Genomic DNA, 22,285 nt, shown 5'->3' with positions numbered 1-22,285 from the left:
TATAAATATATATAAATATATATATATATATATATATATATATATATATATATATATAAATATATATATAAATATATATATATATAAATATATATATATATAAATATATATATATATATATATATATATATATATATATATATATATATAAATATATATATAAATATATATATATAAATATATATATATATAAATATATATATATATATATATAAATATATATATATATATAAATATATATATATAAATATATATATATAAATATATATATATAAATATAAATATATAAATATATATATATAAATATATATATATAAATATATATATATAAATATATATAAATATATATATATATATATATATATATATATATATATATATATATATATATATATATATATATATATATATATATATATATATATATATATATATTGAGATGTGGAATCGTACAATGCTGCCACCAGCCCCCAGACAAAAGGTAACCAAAAATGAGGCCAATCACTCCATAGCTTTTCCATGTTCAACACGTCCCGAATCCACCGCCGGAAATGTTCACCCAGTCAGGCAGCGCCGGGTATTCCCCGCCCCCCTCCGAGCGGACAGCACCTGTATTTTCTTCTTACACCCCCTCCCCCCCAGGTAGCACCAGGTAAACCCCACATCCTCTCTGCCAGGGAGCCCTTGCTAGTCTTCTAATATATACAGTGCAGGAGAGTTTGTGTGTTTGTTTGTTTATATATGCTTCAAAAACTAAAAAAACTACTGAACCAAATCCAACCAAATTTTGCATGTTGCCAAAGGGTACCCCAAGGATGGTTTTTGTAAGGGTAGCATATCTGGGGGAGGGGGATTCACGGTGGGGGGGAGGGGGGAACCCCCCCAATTCTCTCTGTATACGTGTATCATATTGCACCACCCGGTGGTATCCGTCATTACAAATCATCCTCTTGTAAAAAGAAAGTTGAAACAACTTGATAATATGTATGACGGTGATGTTGACATCCAAGTGAGAATAATTCAAAATTTTCAAAATGTTTCATTTCATTCTTTGGAAGTGGAGGTTCAAAGCAAAGCTTCAAGGATGGTTCATGAAGTTATGTCAACTCACTTCCAAACGCCTTTATTTACACATCATAACCCACCACTTCCAAGTGAAAAACAAATTCGACAAATTTCAGAAAATTAATTAAAAATACAAAACTAGAATATCTTGGTTGGATAAGTGTCCACCACGCTTATACGAGCAATTGTAAATTAGCTCAGGTGTAACCAATCACCTTCAACATCACACATCAAGTTAATTTGCCTATACCTGTGTTAAATTGTCGTGATTCTGATTATTCCAGAATAAAATCAGCTGTTCCTGTAGGTTTCCTCTTCTGGGTAGTGCATTCAACCATGAGCACCAAGGAGCTTTCAAAATACCTTTGGGATAAAGTTGTTGAAAGGCATAGATCAGGGGATGGGTATAAAAATATTTCAAAGACCTTGACTATCCCTTGGAGCACAGTCAAGACAATCATTAAGAAGTGGAAGGTGTATGGAGGGACTGCCTGATCTCGGCAGGGTCTTGGTGGTACCAAACTGGATGACCAAGCAAGGAGGAGACTGATCAGAGAGACCACCATGAGGCCAATGGCAACTTTGAAACAACTACATACCTTTATGGCAAAGACTGGTCACTGTGTGCCTGTGACAAAGATATCCCAAACACTCCACAAGTCTGGCCTGTACGGTATGGTGCCAAGAAGGAAGCCATTACTCAAAAAAATCCCACCTTGAGTCCTGTCCGAGGAATGCAAAAAAACCATTCCGGAGATTCTGAAGCCATGTGGCGAAAAGTTCTGTGGTCTGATGAAACTAAGATGGAACTTTTTGGCCTAAATGCAAAACGTTACATTTGGTACAAACCCAGCTCAGCACATCACCCAAAGAACACTATCCCTACTGTAAAGCATGATGGTGGCAGCATCATGTTATGGGGATGTTTCTCTTCAGCAGGTACTGGGGCACTTGTCAGGATAGAAGTGAAAATGGATGGAGCAAAATACAGAAAGTTCCTAGAGGAAAACCTGCTGCACCCTCTGCAAGAAACCTGTAATTGGGACGGAAGTTCACCTTTCAGCATGACGATCCAAAGCACGCATCCAAAGCTCCAATGGAGTGGTTAAGGAACAAAGAGATAAATGTCCTCGAGTGGCCCAGTCAGAGCTCCGACCTAAATCCAATCGAAAATCTGTGGCATCACTTGAAGATTGCTGTCCATCAGCACTCCCCATGCAACTTCACTGATCTTGAACAGTTTTCTACAGAAGAACGAGCAAATATTGTCCGATCAAGTTGTGCAAAGTTGGTAGAGACCTGTCCCAACAGACTTACACCTGTAATTGCTGTCAAAGTTGCTTCTACCAAGTATAAACTCGGGAGGGTGGACACTAATCCAACCAAGATATTATAGTTTTGTATTTTTAATTAATTTTCTGAAATTTGTAGAATTTGTTTTTCACTTCAAAGTTGTGGGTTACGATGTGTAAATATAGATGGATAAAGTCTCATTTAATGCAATTTAATTCCAGGCTACAAGGTAAAAATTTTGAAAGGGGGTGTAGACTTTATATCGGCACTGTACACACACACAAATAATTATTAACCTCCACCATCAAAGATGGATGGAGGTTACTGTTTTCACCCCTTTCTGTTTGTTTGTTTGTTTGTGAACGGTATTACGGAAAAACTCGACGGATTTCGACGAAACTTGGTGGGGGGGGGGTTAGGTATGGTCCAAGGATCATGCCATTAGATTTTGGACTTGGTCCAAAATCCAATATGGCTGCTATGGCGGCCATTGAAAAAAAAATTTGAATTTTTTTTTTTTGCATTTCGACATGTTTTAAGCGATTTTCAACCCCCCCCCCCTCCAAAAAAAAATTGTTAGAGAAAAAAAAAATTTTTCAACTTTATTTTCAACAAAATTTCGATTTCTTTTTTTTGCATTTCTACATGTTTTAAGTGATTTCCAACAAAAAAATGCCAAAATTATAATTGCGGCTGATTTTGGAACTTCAGGTGGATATACCCACGTAAAATCAATTTCTGTCTCAAGGAATCTAGTTATGATGAATGAATTGAGTATGTAAAAGTTAAAAGTAAAAGGGAAAGTTGCAAACTATAATTATGTGAGCACTGATAACGTCAAATTGAATGAATAGGATATCAGGTTCACTTGAGTGACCCAGCAGTATTGGCGGCGGAGGTTTTGCACTCTACCGAGTGCTCCCCCTCTAGTTCAAAAATGTTCTTGATTGGTTAAATTATTTCCACCTCACAACTGAGTTTGTCCACAACTTATATATACAGCAACATAACATACTTTACATTTCATTGATGTATGTATGCATTGATAAACTGTATGTGAGCATGGGGCTGAGCCTGGTGTTGGCGCAGTGGTTAGGGCAGCGGCATGGGATCCAAAAGGTCCTGAGTTCAAGCCCCGTTGGGCCACTGAATTAATACACCAGGGGGTTGACTCAGCCTGTCATCCTTCCGAGGTCGGCGAAATGAGTACCAGTGTACTGGGCCGGTGTATACCCCGGTTAAAATAGGTGTACCATATCCGTGTCGTAAGAGGCGACCAGGGTTGCGTCAGGAAGGGCATCCGGCGTAAAACATATGCCAAATCACTATGCGGATCATACGGATGATCCGCTGTGGCGACCCCGAACGGGAGCAGCCGAAAGAAGAAGAAGATGTGAGCATGGGGCTGGCAGGATGGCCTTGAGGTATGCACACACACCTCTATGCTGTCCAGCCTGGGTTTGAATCCTGACCCAAATATAAACTGTCATCCCATTCATCAACGTGTCCCTCACAGGCGGGATTCATCCCTCGGATGGACGTTAAACTGGGCGTCCTGTCTCCCGGCAGAGTTGGTGGATGTTAAGGACCCCACGTTGTCCTTTGAGAGGAGTAGGCGAGCCATTAAAAATTTCCAAATTCATAAACAAATTACAAATTTTTCCTCTGACTACTGCTGGGAAGGCAATGGCAAACCACCCAGTATAACCCGAACTAACAAACTGCTTTGGCAGCACCAACACTTTGTATCAGAGTATGGTACATCAGAATCAGAATTGGAGCATGAAAGCAGGGTGTCACCCCCGATATAAAGGAAGGTAAACATCCGTAGGTAAAGATAGGTGGAAAAGTGAGGACTGTGGTGATGGCAAAGAAAATGGCAGGTGCTTTGACACTGAAATTGAAAAGGGCTCTTGAATCTGCAGAGTTCAGTGAAAAACCTCCCATGGTACTATGTAAATATGCACAAGGTGAGCTGGTACAGAGGCACAGGTGCATGCCTAATGGGCTTCGTGTGCATGCAGGTGGGCCGGCATGAAAGGAAACGCTCCGACCTCTGCACTGCTGCAGTTTGAAACGCTGCACATCTGTAACCACTTTTGCAAACTCCTTGGCTTGCCTTCTAGGCCTGGTATCAAGCAATCACGGCACACCACGATGAAGGCTACCCGATGGTAAACTAGGAGGTTCACAATTTTCACAACACCAAATATACATCACTCACAGCACCTGAAGATGCATCATCTTTGAAGAAGAAGAACTGCTCACTCGCATCTTTCGACGCATAGGGTGAGAAATACAACTTCACGGGGGGGGGGGGGGACTGGCTGTGTGGCCGTGGCCTCAAGCAGGGCTGTGGGCGACATAAATTCTCGATGTAAATGTGTAACATGAAGTGGCACCTGGTGGTGGTGGTGGCAGATTACAATTTCCTTTCTTACCTGGGAAACACTAAGGTTAAAGCACTCTTCGCACAGGTAAATTTGCCCTCCTTCCCTTCTCTCCCCCTCCATGGCAAGCCCACAGTCATTATTCACTAATATTGTTCAAACGCCATTCCATCAGTAAATTGCTCCTCACGATTACATAACAAGGCAGTGTATAGTTTTGCCTGCTCAGGGGGAGGGAGAAGGCAGGAGAGTCAACGGGTGTTGGAGGGGGGGGGGGTGTGGTGAATGGTTTAAAACAGTGAGCGGAGGTGATGCCGGTTTGGATTTATATTAAAAACTAGAAAGCGCCCACCCGTCCCGTCTCCTCAAAGCCCGTCTGCATCCGCTTTGAGAAAAAAATTAATCAGGCGGTGTGATGAGCAAGGAGGGGACATTGTTCATGGGATATCCATCACAGCCTTTTCAGATGCTGAATTGCAAATGATATACAACAACACACGAAGAGGAAGATCAAAATAAAAATACAAAATGGAAAGTCGTTTGTATTCAAATGTCTTCTTCTTTAGACGAATTCAGGGAAAAGGATACACGTGGAACCTGAAACTGAGCTCCAAGCAGCAAATGCAATAATCAATCTTTGTGATTGGCTACAAAGTGTTACTTATTCAGGTTTCTCTTCCCGAGCAATGCCGGGCAAACCTGCTAGTATACATACATACACACATACATACCATACATACATACATTATATCGTTATGGATTCAGCGGTGGCGGGATTCGCACCCGACTCTTGACCCCAGTGTTAAGGATTCGGACGTCACTTAACAGCACCTCAGTCTCTGGGGTTATAACGCCGGCTGGTTCGGCACAATTCTCGGGTTACGCGCCTCAGATCACGATACCAAAATACACCTGTGCCTTGCCAGCTGGGGGAATAGCCCCTGGTTACAGAATGGTTTTGTCAGAGATCAAGCGAATTCTGCCAGTCTGTAACCATTTTGGTTTTATATACCAATCGAGCGAATTGTTTCTCAGCACGGCACGAATAATTCAAGGCGGCAAATCTCGTATAACTCAGCCAGATTTATTGGGGACACATCGGGGAACACAACACAAGCATTCACGACAATGTTATAATTAATCTATAACCCGTTCTTAACTAGGGAGCTACGGATTACGGGTTTTGAAGGGGACCCTAGCGAGATAAACCTTAGACAACATGCAGACAAGACACGGACAACATGCAGACAAGACACAGAGTACTTGGTGATGCCTCATGGACGAGAGGAAAAGTGTCAAAGGCCCGAATGCGGCTCGTGACAAGCCGATGTCAACGGATTCGAGCACCCAGCTAGAGCATGCAGCGTGGCAAGATGGCGGCGTCATCCTTTTGTCGCACCGCCCACGCATGCAGCCTCGGCGCGTCCTGACCCCGCGAGGTCGACGGCCCAAGACAAAAGATCCGCGGTGTGCTCCAGCTGGCTTTTCACAAGGTCCAGCATACAAATCCAGGCCTGGCCTGTTCACCAGACTATGCCAATTCTGGGTGTTGGCCTCCACAGGTGGATTGATGAGATTACAAGACGTGTCGATCACCTCCTCATTAAGTCGATCACCGACTCACACAAGCCGATCCCACTCTCACAGCAGCCAGTTCCTTCTGCTGCCTTTCGGGGCAGCCTTTTCACGAGAGCCGATCGCAGAAACCCTCATGCAGTTCCTCCTGCCTATTTCACGAAGTAGATCACAGACAGACACAGCCTTCTCTTTCACGAAGCAGATCGTAGACTCGACACTAGGCAGTTACTCTCTTACTGCCGATCGCCCGTCTCGACACAGCTGTCCCTTATACAGCAGATCGCGACTCGACACCAGGCAGTTACTCTCTTACTGCCGATCGCCCGTCTCGAGGCTCAGGCAGTTCCTCTTACTGCCGATCGCCCGTGTCGAGGCTCAGGCGGATCCACCCCTGCCTTTCCGGCGCTCACTCTTCTCGAACTCGACTGACTGCTCCTCCCAGAGCACTGGGCGGGGCTAGTTCAGAGAGGGGAAGGAAGAAGAACCTCTCGGTACACCACCACTGCATGAACAATGAACAGCCTGCTACACCTCCCGACACACATGTAACGTCCAATTACCGAACAACCTGGCTAAACATGCATTTAATGGGGGATCTGGGCTAATCCTATATTTAATAACACACTAAGGGCCATTTCCGCAACAATATTATGCAATGTCATTTGAACAGCAATAGCGAATATTGACTGAGGGCTTACCATTAGGGAAGTGGGGGAGAGAGAAAGTATGGAGAACACATTTATCCATGTGAAGAGTGCTTTAACTTCAGCATTACCCAGGTACAAAAAGGGATTGTAATACCTTCTCCCACCACCACCAGGTGATGCTACATGGTACACATTTACATCGAGAATTAACGCCCCACACCCCGACCCCCACACCGTCGTGTGAGGCTGTGGCCACAAAGCCTATGTAACGCCCCCCCCCCCCCGCCAGCGCAAAGTTGTATTTGCACCCCAAGTTTGGAAGTTGTAACTTAAACGATATGGCCATGTGTATAACACATACAAACAAACAGAGGGAGAGAGGGAAAGAGAGATTTTTGCCTTTTCTAGGTGTGTAATATGTATATATATATATATATATATATATATATATATATATATATATATATATATATATATATATATATATATATATACATACATGTATGATGCATATACATACAAATTGGATGGAAAGCTTGTTGTATGCAGGTATCATCTACTCCTCCAACAGCATTTGACCTTGGAAACTGAAACTTCCAGGAGTTACTCAGGAAACTGTAAAGGACACTTGGATGCACATAAGCAGTCTGCATTGTTTGCTCCATGTACGTAACCTGGGTTATTTTATTTCATTTTCACGAGTGATCGAGGCAGCTGTCTGTTGTCTATGCACCGCCTAAATAAACGGAAGCGTCAGAAGAACATGTTGCACACTTGGAACAAGATCACCCATCGTACTCTGTTTATATATAATGGAGCTATGGCGTATGTATGTACAGTATGTATGTATGTGAAAGTATCACTTTGTGGAAATATCACCACTTTAAATTGCCCACCGAAGTTGGGCCGACATGGTATTATTAATCACAAGGATAATAACATGACCCCCCCACCCCCCACCTCCTGGCTGCTCCCTGAGTGAGCGGTTGTTTCTATTATACACGATAAGTACACAGCAATGGATCCGAGTTGTGTGTGACATTTATGGCTGCTTGCTTTATGATGCACGATGTTGAAACTTTGCACTTGTGACCAATTGTTTTGTTTTTTGTTGTTGAATATCAGTTTAACAATAAACGAGTGCTCTTCCAGTTTGTCGTCCACATGATGCATCAGATCACGGCTGAACATACCTAAAAAAAAAATCAAAAATTTTCATACCTGAATATGGTAGATCACGGCTGAACATTCGTCAAATGCCAGAAATTTGTCTTTGCAAATGCGTGAGAGGCCTTTGTCAGAGATCATGCAAGCTCAAGGATCAATCAGTTCCACTGTTTCAAATTTTAATATCCGCTATCAAAAGCAATATATTACAAAAACAAACATTACACTCGTCATGATTGAACAATATATCTTTGATGTGAAAAAAACACTTTTACACGTCACATGATTTACACCGAGGAATGTTTCCCCTCTCCCCAAAAATATTTTTCAGCCCAAACCTCAATCTCCTTTATATTTTAGCACATTTACACTTCCTTGTTATGTCATTATTTATTTCACCATAATCAGATGGAACTCTTCATGAACACTCTCCCGACTCACTGCCAAACCCTCCACTTTTATCGTTGAAGGCGTGGTCTATTCCTTTGCTGATTCTTCAAGGGAATGCTTACCAAGTCAGGTGACATACATCTTTGAACTTCTTCCAGAAAGCTGTAAAACAGGAGTTCAAAGATGGCATCATAAAAACAGGATCACACGGTGTGAAAATGTAAGCAGCCCAGGTGGCTGGCCAGTCGGTGTTGGATTACACTGCAAGCACATTTAAAGGGAAAGGGGTAACGAGCTGTTGTTAAAACAGACTATTGATAGACACCAATAAGTCAAACTTCCTGTGTGTGTGTGTGTGTTTTGTTGGTTGTCATCTCCATATGCGGGTTTCAGAAGGGGTAACGGAGCTTCAATGCCCTCCTCGGCCTTGAAGTACCCACCTCTGTTTCGGTAAGGGTGATCATGAATCACGGACCAATTTGTCAAGTTTTCTTATTCTCAAACTTTTGTTCTGATGTCTCTTTTCAGGATCATCACTGAGCTCCAGACAGCTTCCAACAGCAGTTCGTTTGTCGTAATATTCCCAGGGATGGTTTTTAAGATACCCGTAGGGTTCTTCTTCGTCATTATTCCATTGCTCCAATTATCACTGGTACAATTTCGGGGGCTTTTCAGTTTCCAAGATCTTTTCACTTCATTTTTGAGGTCTTGGTATTTGGTCATTTTCTTGATTTATGTGTTGTTTAGGCCAAAATTGCTGGGAACTGAAACCTCAATTTGCAATGGCGTCCTTTCCTTTTTGTACCTCAGTACTATATCCGGTCACAATGGTTTGTTTTCTAAGTTCACACTCGATGGGATCATTTGGTCGTACGTGAGCATTCCTTGTTTTCAGGGAATGCCTTTGGTTCACGTTTCCATGAGTTTTGTGCATATGGGATATTGAAATTTCTGTAGATCTGCCGGTAGATTACTCCACATACCTTGTTGTGCCTTTGTGTGTACATCTGCTCTGAGACGAGTTTTTTTTTACATCCCAATAGGAGGTGGCTCGTACTTCCTGTTTATACCTTGCAGAACCTACACCTGTCCAATTAGATGAGTTCTGCCATTTTTTTTTAAAAGCCACTGGTGTGGTGCGTCCTTGGTTTTTGGCATTTATGATGATTCATTCTCCATCCCAATTGAGCTGATTTCTTCTTAGCCATTTCAAAGAGCCTTCTGTGTCTATTTCCAATCTGTCCAACTATATATATATATATATATATATATATATATATATATATATATATATATATATATATATATATATATATATATATATATATATATATATATATATATATATATATATATATATACACATTATGGTTGTGGGGGTACATGGAGGAATTTAAGAGGAAAGTTAGGATTGAATGGAGTTGTTTGGTCCGTGGACATGTAGGACACATCTAGATGTAATTAAGTAGGGAAACAGTGAGATAAAGTGCTACATGTCACCATACGGGATGGGGGGGGGTGGTGGTGCCACGTTAATTAGTTAGGGTTTAAGACAAATTGCCCAAGTATGTAATCTCCCCACTGTGAACTTTCCCTAAGTTTTGTATTCCAAGATTGGCAATAAAGGTGGGGAAAACGTCCCTAAAACAACTATGAGCGGGCAGAAACCCTGCCTCCAAGGGTGACGGCGGGCGAAGTCACGCCCCCGAGGCTGATGATTGATAGGTGCGACATCAGAAACTAGCCAAACATGCCGAGCGGGCGGAGGCCCCGCCTTCCTGGGTTGGGTGCGAGCAAGCCACACCCCGGAGGAAGAAACGGGGGTTCGGGTGAGAGCTGAGAGATCGGGAGAGCGCATGCACGAGGTCAGTGTGAAGAGTTGAGTGCAGAGTGAGAGGTGCACGTGGTCGAGGGAGAACGCAGCTTGGAAATGGCCTGTAAGAACAGGGCTTTACGGCTGGCTTTCCTTCGACGCATGAAGAAGATGGCACGATTCTTGTATTCATGTTGAGGCAATTTGGCTCACGTGGTGAAGCAATGCGTTGGCCTTTGGCTCTTGGTTGGATCATAAGGAACGGACCCCGAGCCTCGTATATGTCAAATAGCGGGTCGATGAGGATGATCGAGGCATGAAGCAGCTGCACAGGGTCTCTGAGCCTTGGTGTTGAATACCGTTGAGCCTGACGCACGTTTGTCCTGCTGCGAGAAAGCGGCGTCATTTTGCGCACATCCACACGTGCAAATCGAAGCACCTCAATTCCAAGTTCCACAAAGACCATCTCTAGGCTGAGCGAAGTGCAAGAATAAAAGGAGGGATTGTTTATTTCGTTTCCCCTTATCTGTGTGTTGAGGCGCCTCAATTTATACTTAGACATTAGGACTAATTTACCTCATGTATGATTAAATTCTGATTTTTCTTTGTAAATATTTGTCGATCTTCATAAAATGTGTTCATTTTAAGTGGCTATGTTGGTGTATTTGTCGTGTGGTTCGAGAATAAAACCACCTGTGCATCCATTACCGTGCCCCCGTCCATCCGGGATGGTGGTGTTAACCGCCCGTCACCACAATTTGAGTCAGGGGATTTACCTTGGCTGCCAGCGGAATGACATATTGTTACGAATTTGGAAGTTTACTGCACTCAACATACAGGTCCTATAGCTGTTATATCGATAAGTAAATGTGGACAGATAGCTTCCCGTCCCTTGTCTAATGGGTGATTAAATGTAAATGCGCTGTGTAGTTATTTTGATAGGGTTTTTCTTTTATTTTTACACCACCAACATCAACGCCGACAACACCGCATCACCCTCACCTTCACTTCGCTTCCTTCACCTCGCTCTGGCCGACGTCATGGTGGGCAGAGTTCAAGGAGGAGCCGCGCGGCAGCCCTCGACCAATCAGCATGCAACGAGTGGGGTAACCGTCGCCCGGCCAATCAGACTTCCCCGACTGTGTGAGAGGCGGTCCACGTGATGTCACCACGCCCCCGGGCCAATCAAGGAGTTTGCCACCCGTTTTGGCCAGTGAGAGAGACGACGAGCAATTTGCGCGCCAAAACCAGCCAGTGAGAGAGGGAGGGTCGCGAGGAGGTGCCCCCCCCCCCTCTGAAGAGGGGGAGTATAATTATGGGCGTGGTCTGCATGCGCGGAGAGTGTGTTCTGGCAAGAAGTGAGCAACTGCGCGCAAGGTGGTTGAGTGCGAAAGCATCTGCGCACGGAGTTGTCGGTGCAACGGAGGGTCTTGGCCTGCCAGCTTTCGCCCTGCCGACTTCGTTCGCCTGGAGCCCGGTCGTGAGGGCATCTGGATCATGCTGGGGGTCCAGTTCTGCCCCGAGGACCTGGTCCTTGAAGACCGCACAAGGCGGAAAGGTCAAACAGACTCTCACCAAGACCGGGCTGGAGGTCCGAATAAAGACCGCTTTTGCTCCGATTATTTTGGGTGTGTGCGTTTGTGTGTTTGTGGTGCCAGTCAGTTAAGTAGGAAATTGTATAAGTGCCGTGCTGTGTATACGTGCCTGCTATATTCGGTTTAACTCTGCCCTTATGTGCTCCCCTCATTTCCCCATTGTGAATAAAAACCCCGATTGTTAAATGTTTCAGCTCGTTCATGTCCCTTCCTCCATTGGTTTAGTGTGCTGCATGTTGGAAAATTAGCAAGGCCGTTGTGCCGTGGTAACGGGACATTTGGACCGACGGATCTCGGCGATAAACCGCTCGAGTCGCACATGGTTCGAGTGTGCTAGCGGCTCGTTCCGTATGGGTGCCGTCGAGGGTGTGGAGACTCGGGAAATCGCCACGTGGAAATCTAGGTATTTTGAAAATTGGCAAATAACCCTGTACCACGTGGCAGAAATATTGACGCTTCACGGTCCGACAAGGGACCCGTACTTTTTCGGAGTTTTCCGAAAGGTACGATCTAAATTCAGGGTGATCGGTCGAGCCGACTCTACTGCGCCATCTCGCGGTCATGCTCGCAGCCGATAACCGCCCCACAAAAAATAGATAAATACACACACACACACACACACACACACACACACACACACACACACACACACACACACACACACACACACACACACACACACACACACCTTCCTGTTCTTTTCTCGTTTCCCCAGTTGTTGGTGTATATCTGTTGATACTTCGTTTAATATTTTCTTTTGGGTTTTTTTTGCAAATTGTTGGGGATGTATTCGTTGTTGCTTCGGTTTCTTGTGTGACATCTTCCATTTGCATCTATGTTTGGAAATTTTTGCTCGGTGGGTTAGGGATACCTTCTCTGGTTGTTGACTTCATGTTTCCATACAAATTGGATTTGGCATCCTGTTGCACTTTTCACGTGTTCAGCCAATCCAACCGTTGTCATGCTGTTCACTCGGTTGAGCTCCATCAGGCTGCTACGTCCTCATCTCGGTCGGTACATTCTCAGGATACGTTGATTTTAATAAAACATTTTGTGGATGGTGAGGAGTTTCCTTGTATTGATATCCAGTATACTGATTTGTGATTGTGACCAGTTTACTATTTTCCAGCTGCACTGGATAATGGTCTTTCAAGTTGGTTTATGGCTTTGATTAATGGTATGTGTCAATGGTGTGTGTATTCATGGTATGTTTGGGTGTGTATGTTAATGATGTGTTTGTGTGTGTATGTGTGTATGTGTGTATGTTAATGTGTTTGTGTGTGTATGTGTGTATGTGTGTACGTGTATGTGTGTGTATGTTAATGATGTGTTTGTGTGTACGTGTGTGTATGTATGTTAATGATGTGTTTGTGTGTGTACGTGTGTATGTGTATGTGTGTTAATGGTATGTTTGTGTGTGTATGTGTATGTATGTGTATGTTAATGTGTTTGTGTCTATGTGTATTAATGGTGTGTGTGTGTGTGTGTGTGTGTATGTGTATGTGTATGTGTATGTGTGTGTATGTATGTTAATGATGTGCTTGTGTGTGCACATGTGTGTATGCTAATGATGTGTTTGTGTGTGTACGTGTGTGTATGTGTATGTGTGTTTATGTGTATGTGTATGTGTGTTAATGGTGTGTGTATGTGTATGTGTGTGTATGTTAATGATGTGTTTGTGTATGTGTGTGTGTGTGTGTTAATGGTGTGTGTATGTGTATGTGTGCGTGTACCTGTCTATGTGTGTGTTAATGGTGTGTTTGTGTGTGTATGTGTGTGTTAATGGTGTGTTTGTGTGTGTATGTGTATGTTAATGGTGTGTTTGTGTGTATGTGTATGTGTGTGTATGTTAATGATGTGTTTGTGTGTATGTGAATGTGTATGTGTATGTGTGTGTGTTTGTGTGTGTATGTTAATGATGTGTTTGTGTGTGTTAATGGTGTGTGTATGTGTATGTGCATGTTAATGATGTGTTTGTGTGTGTACGTGTGTATGTGTATGTGTGTTAATGGTATGTTTGTGTGTGTATGTGTATGTATGTGTATGTTAATGATGTGTTTGTGTCTATGTGTATTAATGGTGTGTGTGTGTGTGTGTGTATGTGTATGTGTATGTGTGTGTATGTATGTTAATGATGTGCTTGTGTGTGCACATGTGTTTTTGCTTCTAATGTGTTTGTGTGTGTACGTGTGTGTCTGTGTTTGTGTGTTAATGTGGATGTGTCTGTGTGTTAGTGGTGTGTTTGTGTGTGTGTATGTGTATGTGTGTGTGTGTCAGTGTGTGTTTGTGTATGTGTGTGTGTGTGTGTGTGTGTGTGTGTGTGTGTGTGTGTGTGTGTGTGTGTGTTAATGGTGTGTGTATGTGTATGTGTGTGTACCTGTCTATGTGTGTGTTAGTGTGTGTTAATGGTGTGTTTGTGTGTGTATGTGTATGTGTGTGTTGTTAATGATGTGTTTGTGTGTATGTGAATGTGTATGTGTATGTGTATGTGTATGTGTATGTGTATGTGTGTGTTTGTGTGTGTATGTTAATGATGTGTTTGTGTGTGTTAATGGTGTGTGTATGTGTATGTTAATGATGTGTCTGTGTGTGTATGTGTGTATATGTGTGTTAATGGTGTGTTTGTGTGTATGTGTTTTAATGGTGTGTGTGTATGTGTGTGTGTGTATATGTGTATATGTGTATGTATGTTAATGATGTGTTTGTGTATGTTAATGATGTGTTTGTGTGTGTACGTGTATGTGTGTATGTTCATGATGTGCTTGTGTGTGTACGTGTGTGTATGTGTATGTGTGTTTATGTGTATGTGCTAATGGTGTGTTTGTGTGTGTATGTGTATGTGTGTCTGTTAATGATGTGTTTGTGTGTATGTGTTTGTGTATGTTTGTGTGTGTTAATGGTGTGTGTGTGTGTATGTGTATGTGTATGTGTGTGTGTGTGTATGTATGTTAATGATGTGCTTGTGTGTGTATGTTAATGATGTGTTTGTGTATGTGTATGTGTGTATGTTAATGATGTGTTTGTGTGTGTATATGTATGTGTGTGTGTACCTGTGTCTATGTGTGTGTGTGTATGTGTGTGTTAATGGTGTGTTTGTGTGTGTATGTGTATGTGCGTGTGTGTGTTAATGGTGTGTTTGTGTGTATGTGTATGTCTGTGTATGTTAATGATGTGTTTGTGTGTATGTGAATGTGTATGTGTATGTTAATGATGTGTTTGTGTGTATGTGTATGTTAATGATGTGTTTGTGTGTATGTGTATGTTAATGATGTGTTTGTGTGTGTGTGTGTGTGTGTGTGTGTGTGTGTGTGTGTGTGTGTGTGTGTGTGTGTGTGTGTGTTAATGGTGTGTTAATGGTGTGTTTGTGTGTGTGTGTATGTGTGTGTGTATGTGTGTGTATGTTAATGATGTGTTTGTGTGTGTTTGTGTATGTGTGTGTTAATGATGTGTCTGTGTGTGTACGTGTGTGTATGTGTGTGTGTGTGTATGTTAATGATGTGTTTGTGTGTGTGTGTGTGTGTGTGTTTTTAATGGTGTGTGTGTGTCTGAAAATCATAGGAAAAAAAACACATGGCTTGGCCAATCTCCACCAAATTTTGCATACGTGCTGGTTTCCCAGAGGGAGTGGGTATTACCAATCATACTAATAATAATAATAATAATAATAATAATAATAATAATAATAATAATAATAAAGTAAGAACAAGCCGGTAGGCGACGAGGGATTCGCTAGGATTGAAGCGCTGGATACGATGCTTTTCATTCTGACCGATCCACCGACGAAGATTCATTGCCAAGACGTATTGGTTCACATACAATTGTTCCTCTGCCTGGCAAGATTTTTCCTATTGCGTATTTTGCCAACTGGCACTCCTCATAAAAAATGACGGTAAATAGACACCCTATTTTTGAAGGACTACCATTTGAAAAATAAACGGTTTGCTGGTTTGTGCTGTGGAGCCTCGCATTGCGCACGCACGCACGCACGCACGCACACACACACACACAACCCGATAAACTTCTCTCAATGCTCTTGTTTGACCACACCTCCTGAGCCACACAATATTTTCCATAAGCCACGCCCACTTTCCTACGCCACTCCCACTTCATCAACCATGTCCACTTTCCCTAAGCTCCGCCCACTTTCCTCAGCCCCTCATAAAAAATGACAGTGAATAGAAGACACCCGATTTTTGAAGGACTACCATTTGAAAAATAAAACCTCAATCAAAAATCGGCTTGAGTAAAATTTTCTAAATATCTCGAAGTGTTTAATTCCGAAGTCTCGCTTCTCTACATTCAAAACTGAAGGACAAGTATTGAAAATACTGAACGTGGTTTTTTGGCCGCTAAACAGCAACGGGTGGTTGCTAGGCAACGAAATTCAAACGCGCACATTCCCAGACCATATGGCACCTGTTGGCAAAGTTTCATCGAAATTGGTTCGCTGGTTCGTGCTGTGAAGCCTCGCGTTGCAGACACACATACACACAGACGGACAGACTGAAAACCCAACAATAAGGGATATCTAGCATATATAGCGAATCCAATAATTAGAGGCACTCTGCTTTAAAACTGCGAGCAGTTATGGCTGTGTATTATGACGTCCCGCTTTGATACAACCCCGCTTCGATCGGACACCTGGCTCACAACGTCCTCTTTTTCCAGTGAAAACTTTTTTTCCCCTTCAATCCAATATAGCCACGAAAGCACGTGATGTATCAATCATTCATTATCACCTGCCTCCTACCACCCCACCCTTCCCCCTCCCACCACATTTCCTCCAGACTCCCACCCTTCCCCTTCCCACTCCTCCCTCCGTTAGTTATCAAGTGTAATTGCTTGTGTTCAGTTTCACATTTCTTGGCGTAAGCTCGTCAAGTGGCTGAAGCACTCGAGCAAGCACGTACCTTCATTGGGCGGTGGATATTAAACAACTGCCACGACCGTTGCAAAGAAAATATGCATTACCTCGTTTGAGCTGTAATCAAACTGTACGTTTGTTTCCTCAAAACGTTACCTTTATGTTATGATAAAAGACTCGTTCAGTCTTCAAGTATACATGAGGCCTCGACACATACTGAGCGATGTGAGGAAAAAAATATGGCTGCGATTTCTGGGCAGCTGGAGGGAAGGCGTGGCCTCCCTAAAAGGCGGTGCTTGTGACGTTAGTGGAGAGGAGGGAAAGGCGTGGCCTCGCTCAAAGGCGGTGCTTGTGACGTTAGTGGAGAGGAGGGAAAGGCGTGGCCTCGCTCAAAGGCGGTGCTTGTGACGTTAGTGGAGAGGAGGGAAGGCGTGGCCTCGCTCAAAGGCGGTGCTTGTGACGTTAGTGGAGAGGAGGGAAAGGCGTGGCCTCGCTCAAAGGCGGTGCTTGTGACGTTAGTGGAGAGGAGGGAAGGCGTGGCCTCGCTCAAAGGCGGTGCTTGTGACGTTAGTGGTGAGGAGGGAAGGCGTGGCCTCGCTAAAAGGCGGTGCTTGTGACGTTCGTGGAGAGGAGGGAAAGGCGTGGCCTCGCTAAAAGGCGGTGCTTGTGACGTTAGTGGAGAGAAGGGAAGGCGTGGCCTCGCTCAAAAGCAGTGTTTGTGACGTTGGCGGAGAGGAGGGAAGGCGTGGCCTCGCTATAAGGCGGTGCTTGTGACGTTCGTGGAGAGGAGGGAAAGGCGTGGCCGAGCTTGTGACGTTAGTGGAGAGGAGGGAAGGCGTGGCCTCGCTCAAAGGCGGTGTTTGTGACGTTGGCGGAGAGGAGGGAAGGCGTGGCCTAGCTAAAAGGAGGTGCTTGTGACGTTAGCGGAGAGGAGGGAAAGGCGTGGCCTGCAGAATGGGCGGTGCTTATGACCCACCGACAGACATAAACAGCTCTATGCAGTATATCAAGATGTGATTTATTGGGTATAATAAAATAATTATTTGTGTGAAACCAAATAACCTACCAATACTAGACTTTGCAGTGATGATCCACTCACCTTACCATATATATTTTATTTAACAATGACGTAATCAGTCACGTGGTTTGGCAGACCCATTGGTTTCAAGGAAAATATACAAAAATTATATTTCGGAAACAGCTGTAGCGTTCATTTCTAAACTTGGTAGTTATGATCCACTTCCGTTGCTCCATGTAATGTGATATGGTTCACTTCGATGTGGTTAGCGGATTGAGAGAAAACCGTTTTTAAATTTTCCATTTTCAAACGAACATGGCTGCCAAACCACATGACCTATCGCTTTGAAAATTTGGATTCTGCCCATGATTGGGGAGAGGATCACATGTGTGAAGCTTCGTCTCAATCGGATAAGGTTCACTTTTCTATCCAATATGGCTGCCATACCATGTGACCAATGATATCATCGTTTTTGTCCTGCATGCAGCAATGGTAGTAGATGATATTTGGTAAATTTCACTTCGATCGGATAAGCGGTTTCAGAGAAAACATTATTTAATATTATTATTCAATCCAACATGGCTGCCGAACCATGTGGTCGATCGAGTTGAAATTTAAAACATACGTTTGCCTTGTCGACTGAAACATAATTCTGAAGTTTCACTTTGATTGATGAAGTGGTTCCAGAGGAAGCATTATTTAATATTTTCTTTGAATCGAATATGGCTGCCAAACCATGTGACCGATGTCAAAAAGAGCAGGGAGCTTTTTGTTCATCTTAGATCGGCGGTCACATTTGTGAAGTTTCACCTTGATCTGGTAAGTCATTCTCGAGGAGAAGATATTTAAAGTTTTTAAAATTTTCAATCCAACATGGCTGTCGAATCACGTGACTTATGACATCATAAATTTAGATTCTGCCTTTAATTGGGTAGTGGATCATGCTCGTGAAGTTTCGTCTTAATCAGATAAGGTGTGTTTCTTCATGCCCGTTTGTGTCCTTTATCCCTCCATCTAATCGGGACCATAATCTGTGCAGAGCATTGCTGCTGCCTAAGCAGTCTCCTTGGCTAATGGACACAATCCTGGACGGTCGCCACTCCGATGCAGGATACCAGCAAGCTGGCACTCACTTTGCTGACCTCGGAAGGATGACAGGCAGAGTCAACCCCACTTGGTATTAATTCAACAGCCGAGGGGGATTTGAACTCAGGATCCTAGGATCCCAAGCTCACCACCCTAACTGTTAAGCCAACACCAGGCATGTGTCCTTGAACGTCCTTAAAAACATCAAGTTTCCTATTTAGAATGATTTAAATTTTTGTTTGACTGTCAGACAGACAGAGTAAAAAACAAATTATCTCGCTCCTCTCTGTGCATGTACAATGAGGAAGAATTCAGAGCCAAAGTAGTGATAAACGACAGGTTTGATTTCAGATTCGTGTTCAAAATTAAACATTCAATTGAAATAAGAGTTAAGCCTGGTGTTGGCTTCATGGTTAGGGTGGTGGGCTTGGCATTCTAGGATCCTGAGTTCGAGCACCGTTGGCTGCTGAATTAACACCAGATGGGGTTGACTCAGCCCGTCATCCTTCCAAGGTCGGCGAAATGAGTACCGGTGTGCTGGTAGAGGGGCACAGCATCAGCGGCATAGTCACGCCCCAACCAAATGATAGCTACCGGCAGCCAAGCTGCCATACGCAAGAAGAAGAAGAATAATTGAAATAAGTTGTTCCTCAATCATAAACTGACGTTTGTAGACAGAGAAACAGACAGACAGACAGACAGACATAAGTGAAGCAATTTTTTATTACCGCCTTTCCGCTTTGCGTGTGCAGTGTAATTAATAAAATAAATGAAAAACTAAATATGCAAAAGACTGTAATTTTGACATTCAAGTAAAACTTTGCCAATGTTGGAAAAGTGGAGGGACACACACAAAACAGTGAAAGCAGAATGTTGTATTCATGTCCGGTAAATAACCCACGAGATACACAGGCGTGCAAACAAGGTTATCCCAAAACAGTGAACAGTGCAAGGTGTGGGGTTAGCATTCCCGACCGAGTCCAACATCGTGCGCACGCTCCGGTACCTGCGGGTGTTGTGCACAGTAGTTCCACCAAGAACGATCCGTACACCTGGTGTCGTGCGGTTTAGGTTGTACACGGCAAGCGATTCCGCATACGTTACACCGCCAACCACAAACACGACGATGTCCTGTGGCCTGTACCGATCGATCATGGAACAAACGGAAAAATTGTTTCACAACAACAATGCAAGTATTACTGTCTAAGCATCACATGGTGTGGCATACGTATGTACACGAGGTTGACTCGTGAAAATACATTGTGGAAACATCACTGAAAGAAAAACTCAGTTGCATGATCTTAACAACGAACTCGCAACTCATGTTGCTGCAGCACCACGTACGCACCTTTCTCTGAGTGTGGTGCTTCCCAGGAAAGGGTACGTGCTTTCACGAAGCTTTCCTTTCACTAGCTGGTCAAGGGTATCCGATAGAGCAGGTTGATGTTGCGTGTATATGTTCTCCACACCCTGCCAATGCCAGGAAAGAGGAAGTGCGATGAGGATGAAGTTAAAAAAAAAAATGAAATGGAAGGAAAGGAAGGAGAGAGAGAGATCTCTCCTTGAAATGAAAAATAACTCCCATTAAGAGTGAGTGTTGCAAGCCAGAATTATAAGCTTCAATCGTAAGAAAAATGAAGGGAGAATGCACTTTCATTGGCTCATTTACCTGAGCAAGTTCTGAACTAGTTCAGACCAGAAGTAGTTCGAGTGAGCATGAAACTCCATGCTTTCCACTCGCCAAACTCCGAAGCAGGCAGGTTTTGATGAGATATTTGGCTTGGTATGCCTCATGTTGGCTTAATGGTTAGTTTAGGGGGCTTGGGATCCTATGGTCCCTTGTTCAAATCCCACTCAGTACTTGAATTAATACCAGGTGGGGTTGACTCAGCCTGTCATCCTTCCAAAGTCGGCAAAATGAGTATCAACTTGCTGGGAAGGTTGAGCCATTCGAGTATCCTGCGTCGGAGGGGCAACCAGTCCAGGATTGTGCCCAATAGCCCAGGAGAATGCTGCGGCAGCACCAACACTCTGTACAGAGTATGGTCCCAATGGATGGATCGGATTTTACTTGGTTCTGAAATCGGTTAATGTTCAATCCCAATGGAGTTTAGACGCGACAAATCTGGCCTGAAATAGACAAGAATTTGCAGGTGGAGACAATGCGTAGCACGTGATGAAATTCCTTCTCAGGTTGCAACTGGTATCGTGTACCTTAAGTCCTTTCAAAAACTGCTTTGTGAAAGAGATTGGGTCTTTATTTGGTAGCACCTCGCCACCTCTGCCACCACCATACCCCACAATGTTCGTTACGAGCTTTGGAGGCAAAAATAAAAGAAATGAGAAACATTTACTTTGAGACCGATCGAAATATCTTACAATTCAACTAAACCAGCTTCCAACTGAACAATGGCATATCTGTGCCTAACGGTTGATAGTGCTTACATACCTTTTTGAAGTAATCACACTGCCCACTGGGGTGATCACCTGCCATCCGTGCCGCGCCCTGAGACTCTGCCCGCCGAACATCCAGCAGACCTGAGAGATCTCCACTTGGGTGGCGCTGGTAGCGCAAAGCATACAGGCAGAGCAGGTGTGCCGCCTCCAGGTCCCCAGATTTTCGCAACATTCGTTTCACACCCTGGAGGAAGAGATGCAACTGTTGACCTCAATAAATAAGGATAATTGTGAGGAAGACAAAGGAGAACTGGATAGACACGCATACCCTGTTTGTATAATGGTTCAAAATGAAGACATAACTATTATAAGCACTTCAAATTACAAAGTTGCACTACATTCACAATGCTGCGTGTGTACTCAGGTATGAGCGTGTGAAGCCATCATACTTCAGGATGATAAGAGATAAAGATAATTATACTAGTTAACAAACATGCATCATGCATCATTTTTGAGAAAGCCTGCACACAAACAGACAAACAATCAGACAAACAGGGGTGAAAACATAACCTCCTTCCATCTTCGGTCGTGGAGGTAATAAGTTTAGAAGCTGTGCCGATAAAAATGTGTTTTCCACAATAAACCATTTTCCTCACTCCGATGCATCGTTCACAAAGAGACATCCTTAAGAGTTACAGTAGCTGAGGACGTCGTCTTACCATAGACACAGTGAACGAGGTCGTAACTGGGTTAAATATTGTCACATGGATGGCACCCACCTGAGAGTGCAGTGTGTATGGCGCCCGAGCGGTTAAAATACTGTATTATTCTGACCCAGAGGACCTCATGACCTCGTTCACTCCGTGTATTATTTGTGTGCACGTTTCAACATTAACGTTTGCACGTTTAAACCAAATTAAGGACGATCATCAATTGAGCCCTCCAAGGGTAATCAATTAACCCAAACCATCGGCGTGGCAAA

The 22,285-nt window shown here is 43.4% G+C and overlaps 2 protein-coding genes across 7 annotated transcripts in view; one reads left to right on the top strand and one right to left on the bottom strand.

Annotated features, from left to right (window-relative positions):
- LOC147020860 (uncharacterized) overlaps positions 1-8,124 on the top strand; it is a 33,581-nt gene extending 25,457 nt beyond the window's left edge. For 3 of the 4 annotated variants that reach the window (XM_085896563.1, XM_085896567.1, XM_085896562.1), the window contains one exon: positions 4,383-8,124. In XM_085896563.1, coding sequence (XP_085752689.1) covers positions 4,383-4,536 — 154 coding nt within the window. In that variant the 3' untranslated portion in view covers positions 4,537-8,124. The remainder of the gene's footprint in view (positions 1-4,382) is intronic. The other variant, XM_085896564.1, reaches the window with a different exon arrangement.
- Positions 8,125-8,302: 178 nt separating this feature from the next.
- VPS45 (vacuolar protein sorting 45 homolog) overlaps positions 8,303-22,285 on the bottom strand; it is a 36,910-nt gene continuing 22,927 nt past the window's right edge. For all 3 annotated transcript variants that reach the window (XM_085896568.1, XM_085896570.1, XM_085896569.1), the window contains exons 11-15: positions 21,356-21,547; positions 21,121-21,222; positions 20,255-20,376; positions 19,913-20,044; positions 8,303-8,692 (exon numbers count right to left, since the gene is read on the bottom strand). In XM_085896568.1, the coding sequence (XP_085752694.1) occupies positions 8,599-8,692; positions 19,913-20,044; positions 20,255-20,376; positions 21,121-21,222; positions 21,356-21,547 (642 nt within the window). In that variant the 3' untranslated portion in view covers positions 8,303-8,598. The remainder of the gene's footprint in view (positions 8,693-19,912; positions 20,045-20,254; positions 20,377-21,120; positions 21,223-21,355; positions 21,548-22,285) is intronic.

This window comes from Eptatretus burgeri, chromosome 9 (assembly GCF_056783735.1).
Source record: "Eptatretus burgeri isolate ZD-2024b chromosome 9, Ebu_testis_v1, whole genome shotgun sequence".
Classification (NCBI taxonomy): domain Eukaryota; kingdom Metazoa; phylum Chordata; class Myxini; order Myxiniformes; family Myxinidae; genus Eptatretus; species Eptatretus burgeri.
This window is presented reverse-complemented; position numbering and strand designations above follow the sequence as displayed.